Raw genomic sequence first — 12,760 nt, forward strand, 5'->3', positions numbered from 1 at the left:
GCAAATAATTAAGAATATGAGAAAAAAAATTATTCCAATGAATCCCTGAAAGGCTCCAAAACTTATAGAAAAAAATTTAAAAATGAGTATTTAAACAGGAAAAACCTATGCCCTAGTGATCAACAGCTCTGTAATAAATATAGTTGAGTATGCAAAATTCTGTAACTTAAGTTTACATTCAGCCCTTATCACCATTTACTAACACTGATTCTGTCTCGAATACAAAGAGCACAAAAACTGACACTCTAAAAGGCGCTACATTTCAGTGAGCTCTCGGGGCTCCAAGGCAGGTCTCACCTGTTTCACTAGTGGGACGGATAGCAATCGGTTCTGCCAAATCTGTTTTGCCAGATCTTGTAACCCAAGCAACCTAATAAGATAAAAATATTTTTTTCACATTTTTAATGGTATTTTAGAATAGTATACAACCTCCTTTATTTAGTTTTTCTCAGTATCAGTTAAAACAGTGCTGCTGTGACTGTGAGGAAAAGCATAAAAATGGTTCCACATTTCTCCTCATTCATGTATTACTGAAAATAAAAAAGAAGCAGGCTAACTTACCTCAGGGGCAAAGTCAGCTATGTGATCCTTCTCTTTTTCTAAGGCACCTTGAGACACAAAGATGGGGAAATAGCAGTTTTCAACACCAAGTTTCTTGATCTCAGCATCAAAAAAGTCCTTAATGGATTCCCAAATGGAATACGCCCAGGGGCGAAGAATATAGCAGCCACTTACATCATAGTACTCAATCATCTCTGACTTTGTGATGACCTTTAAGAGAGAAAAAGCATCCGCAGAACTTAAGCTGAACCAAAATTCTAGTACAAATGGCAAGTATATGTGGTAACCAGAACTCCAATCTAGAGGCTTCTCCTTTCCCCACATATGTACACATATACCCCAAATCAAATCACATAGGCTACTTTCTGATTCAAGAATATATGACCAAATCAATATATGACCCAAATCAAATCACATAGGCTACTTTCTGATTCAAGAATATATGACCAAACTTTGAAAACTATAGCATGTTGAAAGGCTCTGGTATTCCAAAGAAAAAATAAGGTATTTCTCTCTTTTTGTGTTGTAGGTATCAACAAACCCAGGGCCTTGGGTATGCAAGGCAACTTCCATGATTGAACTACAACCACAGCCTTCTTTTATTTTTAAAATTTTACGTATTTATTTAATGTATTGGGAGGGGAGGGATGGAGGGAGGAAGGATCAGCACGCCAGGGCCTATAGACACTGCAAATGAATTCCAGTTTGTGCATCTGGCTTTACATGGGTACTGGGGAATCGAACCCATGCCTTTATGCTTTGTAAACAAGTGCCTTTAACTGCTGAGCCATCTCTCCAGCAGTCCCCTTCTTTTAGTTTTAAATTTTATTTTGAGACAGTCTCACAATGTAGTCCAGCTGGCCTGGAACTTACACCCCCCCTCAGTCTCCTGAGTGCCGAGACTGCAGTTGTGCAGCACCGTGAAGCCTGCGCCACGTGACTACAAAGGCCGTGCCGCACCGTGAAGCCTGCGCCACGTGACTACAAAGGCCGTGCGGCACCGTGAAGCCTGCGCCACGTGACTACAAAGGCCGTGCGGCACCGTGAAGCCTGCGCCACGTGACTACAAAGGCCGTGCCGCACCGTGAAGCCTGCGCCACGTGACCATAAAGGCCGTGAGGCACCGTGATGCCTGCGCCACGTGACCACAAAGGCCGTGCGGCACCGTGATGCCTGCGCCACGTGACTACAAAGGCCGTGCCGCACCGTGAAGCCTGCGCCACGTGACTACAAAGGCCGTGCGGCACCGTGAAGCCTGCGCCACGTGACTACAAAGGCCGTGATGCCTGCGCCACGTGACTATAAAGGCTGTGCGGCACCGTGATGCCTGCGCCACGTGACTATAAAGGCCGTGCCGCACCGCACCGTGATGCCTGCGCCACGTGACTACAAAGGCCGTGCGGCACCGTGATGCCTGCGCCACGTGACTACAAAGGCCGTGCCGCACCGTAAAGCCTGCGCCACGTGACTACAAAGGCCGTGCAGCACCGTGATGCCTGCGCCACGTGACTACAAAGGCCGTGCCACACCGTGAAGCCTGCGCCACGTGACTACAAAGGCCGTGCCGCACCGTGATGCCTGCGCCACGTGACTACAAAGGCCGTGCCGCACCGTGATGCCTGCGCCACGTGACTACAAAGGCCGTGCCGCACCGTAAAGCCTGCGCCACGTGACTACAAAGGCCGTGCCGCACCGTGAAGCCTGCGCCACGTGACTACAAAGGCCGTGCCGCACCGTGAAGCCTGCGCCACGTGACTATAAAGGCCGTGCAGCACCGTGAAGCCTGCGCCACGTGACTACAAAGGCCGTGCGGCACCGTGATGCCTGCGCCACGTGACTATAAAAGCTGTGCGGCACCGTGATGCCTGCGCCACGTGACTATAAAGGCCGTGCCGCACCATGAAGCCTGCGCCACGTGACTACAAAGGCCGTGCCGCACCGTGAAGCCTGCGCCACGTGACTACAAAGGCCGTGCGGCACCGTGATGCCTGCGCCACGTGACTACAAAGGCCGTGCCGCACCATGAAGCCTGCGCCACGTGACTACAAAGGCCGTGCCGCACCGTGAAGCCTGCGCCACGTGACTATAAAGGCCGTGCAGCACCATGATGCCTGTGCCACGTGACTATAAAGGCTGTGCAGCACCGTGATGCCTGCGCCATGTGACTATAAAAGTTGCTAGTAACTTTCTACCTGGACCTAGACTTAATTCTAAACATGAGGAGCAGGTGCAAGTATACTCACTTGGGAATACCATTCGGCAAGATTTTCTTCTTTTTTTGCTTCAAGCCCCAACCTGCCAATAGAAAGAAAACATGAATCCCTCACTCAGCAATGCTTTACATAGTCAGTTATCTGCGTCTATCACGATGCATCAAAGAGAAAGTCGCCTGTACATAACAACAGCTTACATGGCTCATGATACTGGGGGCTAGGAAGTCCAGTAGCTTGATGCCAACATTGGTATTGGCCCTCTTAAGGCATTACTTGGTGAAGGGCATGACCTGGCAACACATGGGATGGCTGCCAGCACTGACCTTTTACTTTTTTAAATTTTCATTAATGCCAGTGTGAGACCTACCTTCATGACCAGAGCTAATCCTCATCATCCTTCCCTAGGAGCTACCTTCACATACTGTTAATCCCATACTATTGTGGGTGGGGGGGCAGGACTGGAAAGGAAAGGTGAGAGGAAGGGACAAAAAGAAATATAACAATTCAGCAAACTCTGGCCTCATGCTCCACACAGAAAAATTTCTTGGCAGCTATGAAAAGCACTGGCTTCAAGTGTTAACGTATGTGCACTCATGTTCTACTGTGCGAAGGCCAGCCCTTCCACAGCGCTCAAAGGTCAGGGAGGATGGTCTACTCTCCCCACTCTTCTATAATCTTTACTGACCACCAAGTCAATATGCCTAGAGCACAGCTGTGTATCTCCTACAGAGACGTGTGCCCAGTGATGTGAGAGGCAACAAATCTGAAACTCAGCTAAGGACAGCATTTTTTTTTCTGAGCTATGGAAGGAAATCTGTCACAAACCTCACTCTACTTTTGTGATGGGGATTTAGACAGGAGAATTACATTATGGAAATAGATTGAAAAATCTCCCAAAGGACATATAACCCAGTCTGGTCTTCATATTTAGTTTACCATTTCCAAAATCCTACTGGAAATGAAGTTCTTATTTAGTCCTATGAAAAATTACAAAATAATGTACAGTTAGGTTAGCAACTGTTAAAAGACCTTAATGTACATGTTGAACCCTGACCCAATATGCTTGGGGTCACAAGGGCTTCCAGGTTTTGGAGCTTCCTGAAGGATTCAAGATTTGCATAGACTTCAGCAGCTAAACCCTCTTGGTCAGCTTTTCAGATTAGCAATGCTTAGCAGTGGCAGAAGGAACTCAAAGGCCAGGCATGGTGGTGCACACCTTTAATCCTAGCACTCAGGAGGTAGAGGTAGGAGGACTGCAGTGAGTTTGAGGCCACTGTAAAATTGCATACTGAATTCCAGGCCAGCCTGGGCTAGAGTGAGACCTCACCTCAAAAAAAAAAGAAACTCAAAAGATGGCACAGGAAATTCCTATATTCTGAAATTGTTAAACCAAACAAATGAAATGTGTCACCCATTTTTAAAGTTAAACAGCAAAAGTTAAACAGCAAAAGTTAAACACAAAAGTTAACTGCTGATCTTACAGTGTTAACATTCTGCCTTAATGACAGAAGCCAACCTACAATTTATTTAACATTTTATTTATTGATTGGGGGTGGGGGCAGAGAAAGAATGGGTGCACTAAGGCCTCTAGCCACTGTAAATGAACTCCAGATGCATGTACCACCTTGTGCATCCAGCTTACATAGGTACTGGAGAATTGAACCTGGGTCCTTAGGTTTCACAGGCAAGTGCCTTAACCACCAAGCCATCTCTCCAGGCCCGAACATATCCGTAGAATTAAATGAAGCCTCACTTCACACAAAGTCTGTGCTTTATTACCTGGTCTGCTTCTTGGGCCCTTGCCCTTCTCCGGCTCCACTGGGTGACAGCCCGCTCCCTTGGCTTTTAGAAGAGTCTTTCCCTTGGCCCTCATTTTGTTTCTGAGGCTTATTCTGCTTTTCAGATTTATTTTCCTTTTCTTTCCTCTTCTTATCTCTGTCCTCGGCCCCAGGGGCCGTCACAGGCTTGTGCTCTACTCCTGTCAGAGCCTGGTGCTGAGCCTCCAGCCGCAGCAGCTCTTGAGCAGCTGCACCTACCTGAGCCTTCGGTTCAGCAAAACAACAGAAAGAGAAGATGACATTTAACAGACATCACTACTAGTCTGGGTTCAATTCCCCAGTACCTACATAAAGCCTGAAGCACAAAGTAGGGCATGTGTATAGAGGTCATCGGCATTCTATTGACAAGAAGCCCCGACACAACCATACAAACACTCACGAATGAATCAATGAATGAAAATCGGAGGCTATAAGTAGGGAAAGAACTTCACAAGAGAACTAGAAAATAGTTGAGACACACATGGTTAATGAGATAAAAGTAAAATTCAGTTCCTCAGTTACACAGCCTCACTTTAACTGCTCATGTAGATACATGTGGCTAATGACTACTGCTCTGGAGAGAACTGTTAAAAAGCCAAAAGCTCTAAGGAACAAGCCATTAAAATTACCTAAGTAGAACATTCACAATTATAAAGAGGCCCACAGTCAAGTTTCTGTGTTACTGGCTTACACTTCAAAGCCTGTGACAACTTACTCTCTGTCACTGTTAAGTCTGCACACACAAAAAAATGTCCCCTTCATAACCAGTCATGGTGACACATGCCTTTAATCCTCTACCTCAAAAAGACCAAAAAAGAAAGAAAAGGGAAAAGAAAACTCCCACTCCTGCCAGGTAGGTGTGGTAGTATACACCCATAACCCTGTTCCCAGGAGGTTAAGACCAGAGGATCCTGAATCTGAGGCCAGCACAAGCCCTCTGCATATAAATATGACAGAATGAACACAAACTGAATCCAAGCTCAAAATAACCAGCTATTAGTGAGTGACAGAACAAATCAAACAAGAGTCACAATTCTGTCGCGCTGGGCCACACTGGGTCTCGGTCTTTGTACTCTAGACCTCACAGACTAAAGGAAAGCAGGAGACATCCCAAGTACGCTGGCACACATCTGCCATCTTAGACGTGGAAGTGGAGCCAGAAGATGCAAGTGTGAGGGCAGCCTGGAATGTACAGTGAGGCTGGCTCACAAAAACAGGAAAAAAAAACTAGAGATCATGAAGGGAAGAAATTGTCATGGTTTATTGTCTACACTGACGGATGTTGTCAATAAAGTTTTTTAAAAAGAGGGAAACAGAAAATTTAACTTAAAATTTTTCAATACAGTGTCTGTGGTGGTATGAATTAGACATCTCCCAGAAACTCAAGTGTTGTGAATGTTGGGTTCCCAGCTGATGGAAACTGAACGCTTGCTGGAGGCACTGTGTTGGTTGACATGGGCTTATGTGTGTTATAGCCAGCTTCCCCGTGTTTGGCACATTCAATCTGCAGTGCTCCACCTTCTGAGGCAGAAGTATGTCAGCCTTAGCTCATGCCATCCTGTCCTTGGCCTTTGTTGAGTTTCTCCTCTAGCCTGTAAGCAAAAATAAACCCTTTCCTCTCTTAAGCTGCTTTTGGTTAGGTGCTTTGTGCCAGCAAAGAAGCGTAATGGCATGTGAAGATATGCAGTTGAGGAAAGAAAGAACTAGTAAAGTTTCTCTGCCAGGCAAGTGTGAACTGGCAAGACATAAAATGAGTAGACGTTAGCAGAGTCCTATGTAGGCAAAAAGTGTTCCGTGCAAAGAAATGTGAAACAAAACCAGAGTGCCACACTGACCTTGGAGGCTTTCTCAGCCTTTAGTTTTTGAACAGCTTCTCCTTGACAAGCCACCTTGTCAAAAAGTGCTTTGGCTTCCGGTGTCTCTGGCCCTGCAGGGTCAGACCTGCTGTCAGAGCCTGACTTTAGCCCCTGAGATGATGGGGGCTGACCAGGTATGTATTCCTTCCCAGTTTTTTCTTTGTACTCAGCTTTCAGGGACAGCAAGCACTCTACAGCTTCATTTACTTTAGCCTGAAGTAAAAGAGGAAAAGGGCAGTATTTCCTGAAATTTGTGAATATTTCAATGTTAATTACCAGCAATGTACAGACATCCTTCTTCATTCACAGATCCAACCACTCAAGATCAAAAACATTTAAAAACAGCCAGGCATTAATCCCAGCCCTCGGGAGGCAGAGGTTGGTAGATTGTTCTGAGTTTGAGGCCACGCTGAGACTACATAGTGAATTCCAGGTCAGTCTGGACCACAGTGAGACCCTACCTCGAAAAACAAAAAGAAAAAAAAAGTTTTCTCATAGGAGGAAAAAAAACCCTTGTTTGGCAGTAAAATTTGAAATATAATAAAGGGTAAAACAAATCATCATGCTATTAAGATGCTCTAGAGACTGTGTGTGCTCCAACATAGTACAGGCTCACTGGCGTCTATGCAATGATAAATCAGAATGCACTCCACGAGCCAGCTGTGCTAGCCTGCCTTCACTCCCAGCCATCAGAAAGCTGAAGCAGGAGGCTCTCGTGAGTTCAAGGCCAGCCTACAAGTACAGAGTAAGGTCAGCCTATACTAGAGGGAGACTGCCTCAAAAACAAAGTACTTAGGGGCTGAAGAGATGGCTTAGCGGTTAATGTGCTTGCCTGCAAAGCCAAAGGACCTCGGTTTGATTCCCCAGTACCCACGTAAGCCACATGTACAAGATGGTGCATGCACCTGGAGTTCATCTGAAGTGGCTGGAATCCCTGATGCGCCCATTCGCATGCACGCTCTCTCTCTTTGCCTCTTTCCCTCTCTCAAATAAATAAATAAAAATAAAAATATTTTTTTAAAAAAGCAAAGTATTTAGCTGGGTGTGGTGGTACACACCTTTAATCCCAGCACATGGGAGGCAGAGGTAGGAGGATTGCCATGAGTTCAAGGCCAGCCTGAGAATACATAGTGAATTCCAGGTTAGCCTGAATTAAGAAAACCTACCTTGAAAAACCAAAAAAAAAAAAAAAAGTACTTGTGGTGGTTTGTTTCAGGTGTCCCCGTAAACTTAAGGTGTTCTGAATGCTAGGTTCCCAGCTGATAGAGATTCGGCAATTAACACACCCAGGAGGCAGTGTAAGGGGCGGGCTTATGGGTGTTATAGCCAGGGTCCCCTTGTCACTGTCTGCCACACTCTCCTGTTGCTGTGGTCCACCTGATGTTGGTCAGGGGGTGATGTGCACCCTCTGCTCATGCCATCATTTTCCCTTGCCAGCATGAAGCTTCCCCCTCAAGCCTGTTAGCCAAAAATAAGCCTCTTCTACCCACAAGCTGCTCTTGGTTGGGTGACTTCTACCAGCAATGTGAATCGGACTGCAACAATACTTAAGAGATTCTTCAAAGAAATGAGAACTACAAATGGAAAAATAGAGAATTAACACCACATCAAGGTGTATTTATTCTGTGCCAGACGGTATGCTAAGTGTTTTACATGGATTGTCTCACTTTAGTTCTCAAACAGCCTGTATGCATGCGCGTCTGTCTGTCCTATGACAGATGCAAAGCTTAGAAAGACTGAGGGCTTTATCCAGAGCCACACAGCAGGGGGCAGTGCAGTGACACTGATTATAGTCTCCACAGCACTCGAAGGCACGAGACGACACGCCATGAAAACTGCTTTCCAAAGAGGTCAGGGTACTCTTAACTCTGAATGTGTCTCCGACAACAGGTAGTGCATAACTACAGAAGAGCAAAGTCCACCCTTCTAGAGTAAAAGGAACTTGCAAGGTGAAACTGTTTGGTAACTATTCAGCACAAAATTACACTACAGCAGAAGCTTAAAATGTCAAGCTCTTTTGAAAAAAACACTTTCAGGCTGGAAAGAGCTTAGTGGTTAAGATGCTTACCTGCAAAGCCAAAGGACCCATGTAAGCCAGATGCACAAGGTGGGCATGCATCTGGAGTTTATTGGCAGCTGCTAGAAAACCAGGTGCGCCCATTCTCTATCTGCCTCTCTCTCTCTCAAAATAAGTAAATTAAAAATAAAACCTAAATAAAAATAAATAAATAAATAAAACATAAAAAAAATAAATAAATAAAAATAAAACCATTTTCAATTTATTTGTGTGTATGCACACCAGAACTCTTGCTGCTGCAGAGGATGAACACCCATCTGGTTTTATGTGGGAAGCTGGAGGAACTGAACCTTGGCTGACACTAACCCTTTTTCTCCCTGCCCTCCAAATACTGAGTTCCTAATGGAAATGACTTATAAAAGTATCTACCACATGAAAGCACATGTGTGATGTAGCTCGACAAGGAAGAAAACAGCCCACTAAGACTTCAGTAAAGGTTTCAGATTGGAATCTGAGGAGTTGTACAAGTGATGTTAATCATAACTCAAAGTTGGGAGGTAGGAAAAACAGGAAAGAACTAATTACCTGGTTAGATTTAGAGTGAAACATGCTCCAAGAGCTATTTTTGAAGTAGCCACTAGATGGAAGCATTTTTCCATGGAGAAAGATGGGGACAAAAAGGAAAATACAAATCCCTTTGCAATTTAAATTCTAACACAACTTTTCAAATTGGCCTAGACGTCTCACCTCTCAATGGAAATATTTTGAGGATCACGTGTATGTGTGTGTGTGTGTGTGTGTGTGTCTGTGTGTGTGTCTGGGGGAGCAGGCAGATTGAAAATGGGCACGCCAGGGCCTTCAGCCACTACAAACAAACTCTAGACACATGTGCTACCTTGTGCATCTGGCTTATGTAAATCCTGGGGAATCAAACCTGGATCCTTTGGGTTTGCAGGCAAGTGCCTGAACTGCTAAGCCATCTCTCCAGCCCTGGATTTTTTTTTTTCTCCAACAAATTCATCTTTGCTCCCTCTTAGCAAATCTAAGAGAGCTGCCTGCACACCCCTCAGTGACCCATGACTCCCTAAAGCAAGGTCTTTCTTGGTGAGTGGCAGTTGAGTGTAGAACAAGCATTCCTTCTGGCGGAAGGAGTGGGGATGCTATCCCTGGATCACATGTTTACCGGATGCCTAAAATTGGTGAGCTAAAGCTCACAAGTCAGTTTGTGTTCTAATAATATATATTTTAAAGAGTTAATTAGAAATCTGTTTTTCATACTGCCCAAGTCTGTAAGAAACAGCCCCCAATTCTCCAGACACTTGGGAAGCTGAGGTAGGAGGACTGCAGTGGGCTCCAGGACAGGCTGTGTCAGAGTGAGGCCTTGCCTTGAACAAGTCAAGAAGAAAATTTTCCTTTTATAAAAATATCGATAAAGGTCATTAAAACACCGTGTTCTCGGGCCGGCAAGAGCAAACTTGACTAGACTAGTTGAGTATTTTTGGCTCTGGCCTCTGGCAATGGCTCAACTCCATCTGCAGCATGGGAAGCCACTGAGAATGCACAAGTACCACCTACCGAGCACGGCTGGTTCCATTAACACTGAGTCTGTTCAAAGTAAGTACAGGCCACACCAGGCCCAACTGTACTGCAGACTCTAAAGTGCTGCGGCATTCATAAGGTCTCAGTCGCTGTCTAGCTGCTGTCTCAAGCAATCATTCAGATCTCAAATCACTAAAAACTACTCATTCTCCCAGGCATGGTGGCGCACGCCTTTCATCCCAGCACTCGGGAGGCAGAGGTAGGTAGATCACCGTGAGCTCGAGGCCACCCTGAGACTACAAAGTGAATTCCAAGTGAGTCTTGGCTAGAGTGAGACCTACCTGGGGGGGGGGGGGGGGAGACGGACTATTTTCAAAACAACTCAACACCTTTTTTTTCTGAAACTTCAACTTTGACAGTTTACTATTTAGTTTGAAATGTAACTAATTTCTGAAATGACAAGAGGAAAGGGTAACAGCAGTAGAAGAAGAGAGACTTAAAGGTTTCTATTCCTGGCTCATGTTTTTGCTCATGGTCTTCCTTTATGTTAAAAAATGCTGGGGCCAGAAATGTGGATCCATGGTAGAGCAATTCTAGCCCATGAGGCCGTAATTCCACTCCCACAAGTGTGGCTTCGTGGAACTAAGGAACCACCAGATCAGGAAAAGCCTGAGCAGCAATTAATAACTTTAAAATTCTTCCTTCTGGGCCAGAGAGATTCCAGGACCCAGGTAAAGCCAGACGCACCAAGTGGCATATGCACCTGGAGTTCATCTGCAGCGCCTAAAGGCCCTGGCACACTCATTTTCTTTCTCTCTCTTTCTCTCTGCATGCAAATAAATATAAATAAAATACTTAACAAAAAGTCTCCTTTTTTCCGGTTCAGGGGTCACCTTTTTTACAGCTAGCACAACAAAGTGAACTACTTTTGTAGGAAATGAAAGACAAAGAGGCTTAGACACATAGTTAATGTGAAGCAAGTACTGACTTGCTGAACAAGTAACAATAAGCTAATTGAACCCTGACTCTGGTGCTGCCAGTATGAAACCCCACTACTAGCATCTTTCATAGGAAAAATCGAGCATCATTCTAGATTTAGATTTGAATCCAGGCTTTGCAAACCTCAGAGAGCTACTCCCCACCCACCTCCCCACGCACACACCACCAGCAGGCAGGGCCTCACTCTATCTAGCCAGGCTGATCTGGAACTCACTCCGGAGCGCCTGGCAATCCCCCTAGCTCAGCCTCGAGGACTGGCATTAGGGGCGTACACCAGCACATGCAGCCGAGAAGCTATTTCTGTATACAGTTCCTCGCTGGTCCCTAAGACAAGCACAGTTTGAAAAACAACGTTCTCGGAACATCAACACACATGGCTATTGGGAGGGTGAAAAAGTCTACCTCCAGTGGCAGCTGTACGCCGAGAGGTAGTCCTAGACCCAGTGACCGAGCTGACTGTACAAACAAGTGCACTTTTCTATCGCCAGCAATCTGAGAGAAAAACAGTAATGGGAAACTGACGTTGTACATATAAAGCATCCAGTAAATGGAAATGAAGGCAAATTTATTTCAGTATCACAGATATCAATATAGAAGTATGTCCTTTTAAAGGGGCTGAAGCTATAGCTTAGTGGCAAAGCATTGGCCCAGCACGTGCAAAACTCTGGGCTTTGATCTCCGCACTGGAACAAAACAAAGCACCTGCCCAAAGAAACACCATGGGTATTTTTTGCTGTTTAACCCACAGGCTGACTTTTCATAGCCTCAGCAGGACAAGCTTACGAAAGTACAATGTCATTCATTAACCCAGCACATAATGGTTACCTGTTGCTACTTAACATATAGACCTGACCAAAAACCAGCACAGAATCTCATTGCTTCTACTCAGGTTAGAGAAATTTAAAGACTAAAGCCTTTCGACTCAAACTATACTTAAGGAGGAATCCAACATACACAGCAGGCAAAATGTCCTAAATCTCACCCCATAGCAGAAGAATTAAGGAAGCTTACAGCCATACACACAACAGCTTTTACCCCTTGAAGCACAGCTGGCTGGTAAGATTACTGTGGCTCTGCAGGATGTCAAAAGGCTCACTAATGATAAAAGAAGAAAAACTTGCTAAAGTACACAGTGGAGACAGAGGAAAAATATTAACTCTGGACAAAAACCCACTTTCTGTCCACAGCAGAGGTTAAAGGCTCAAGAACACGTGTCTTAGGTTCAGGGTTTCCCAGCCAGGTGCCCAGTAACTTGCTAAATGAAGCAAAGAACTAGAAACTTCTCCAACCTCTGCCTAGGGCTCTAACAAGCCACAAGATCCCTTGATAACATCTCAGAACAAATCCTTCCCAGCCACAAGGCCAGCCAAACCACAAATCCTACCATCTTCGGCAGCTCCTCAGGAACTGAATTACCTCTAGTTACTATGGTGCGTGCTTTAGAGCTGGGCTGCCATTGGAGCAGGACGAGCCACTGCAGGGCCTCCTGTGTCACAGGCGCCGCACACAGCAAGAACGCCCACTCCACACCAAGGCTACACCTCCACTGACCGTCTCCCGTAAGGACATGAAACAAGAGTAAACTTTGTATTTCAGTAAAATTTAGTATCACTTAAAGGTTCTCCTATGAAAAGTAAGATGGTCACTGATGAAAACTCTCAACAATCTGTTTTTGCTGTGTTTGCTGGCATCGTCAGCTGTCTTTACTAATGGTACCTTTCACACAAGTACTTCTTTAAGCATGATCCCTGGGGTGAC

General features: G+C 45.3%; 1 protein-coding gene across 2 annotated transcripts in view; it reads right to left on the bottom strand.

The window, feature by feature from the left end:
* The window catches only part of Eprs1 (glutamyl-prolyl-tRNA synthetase 1), a 75,668-nt gene that overhangs the window by 16,530 nt on the left and 46,378 nt on the right, over positions 1–12,760 (bottom strand). For both annotated transcript variants that reach the window (XM_004670108.2, XM_045153733.1), the window contains 5 exons: positions 6,427–6,660; positions 4,554–4,816; positions 2,805–2,856; positions 562–771; positions 298–370 (listed from right to left, as the gene is read on the bottom strand). In XM_004670108.2, the coding sequence (XP_004670165.2) occupies positions 298–370; positions 562–771; positions 2,805–2,856; positions 4,554–4,816; positions 6,427–6,660 (832 nt within the window). The remainder of the gene's footprint in view (positions 1–297; positions 371–561; positions 772–2,804; positions 2,857–4,553; positions 4,817–6,426; positions 6,661–12,760) is intronic.

This window comes from Jaculus jaculus, chromosome 1, assembly GCF_020740685.1.
Source record: "Jaculus jaculus isolate mJacJac1 chromosome 1, mJacJac1.mat.Y.cur, whole genome shotgun sequence".
Classification (NCBI taxonomy): Eukaryota; Metazoa; Chordata; class Mammalia; order Rodentia; family Dipodidae; genus Jaculus; species Jaculus jaculus.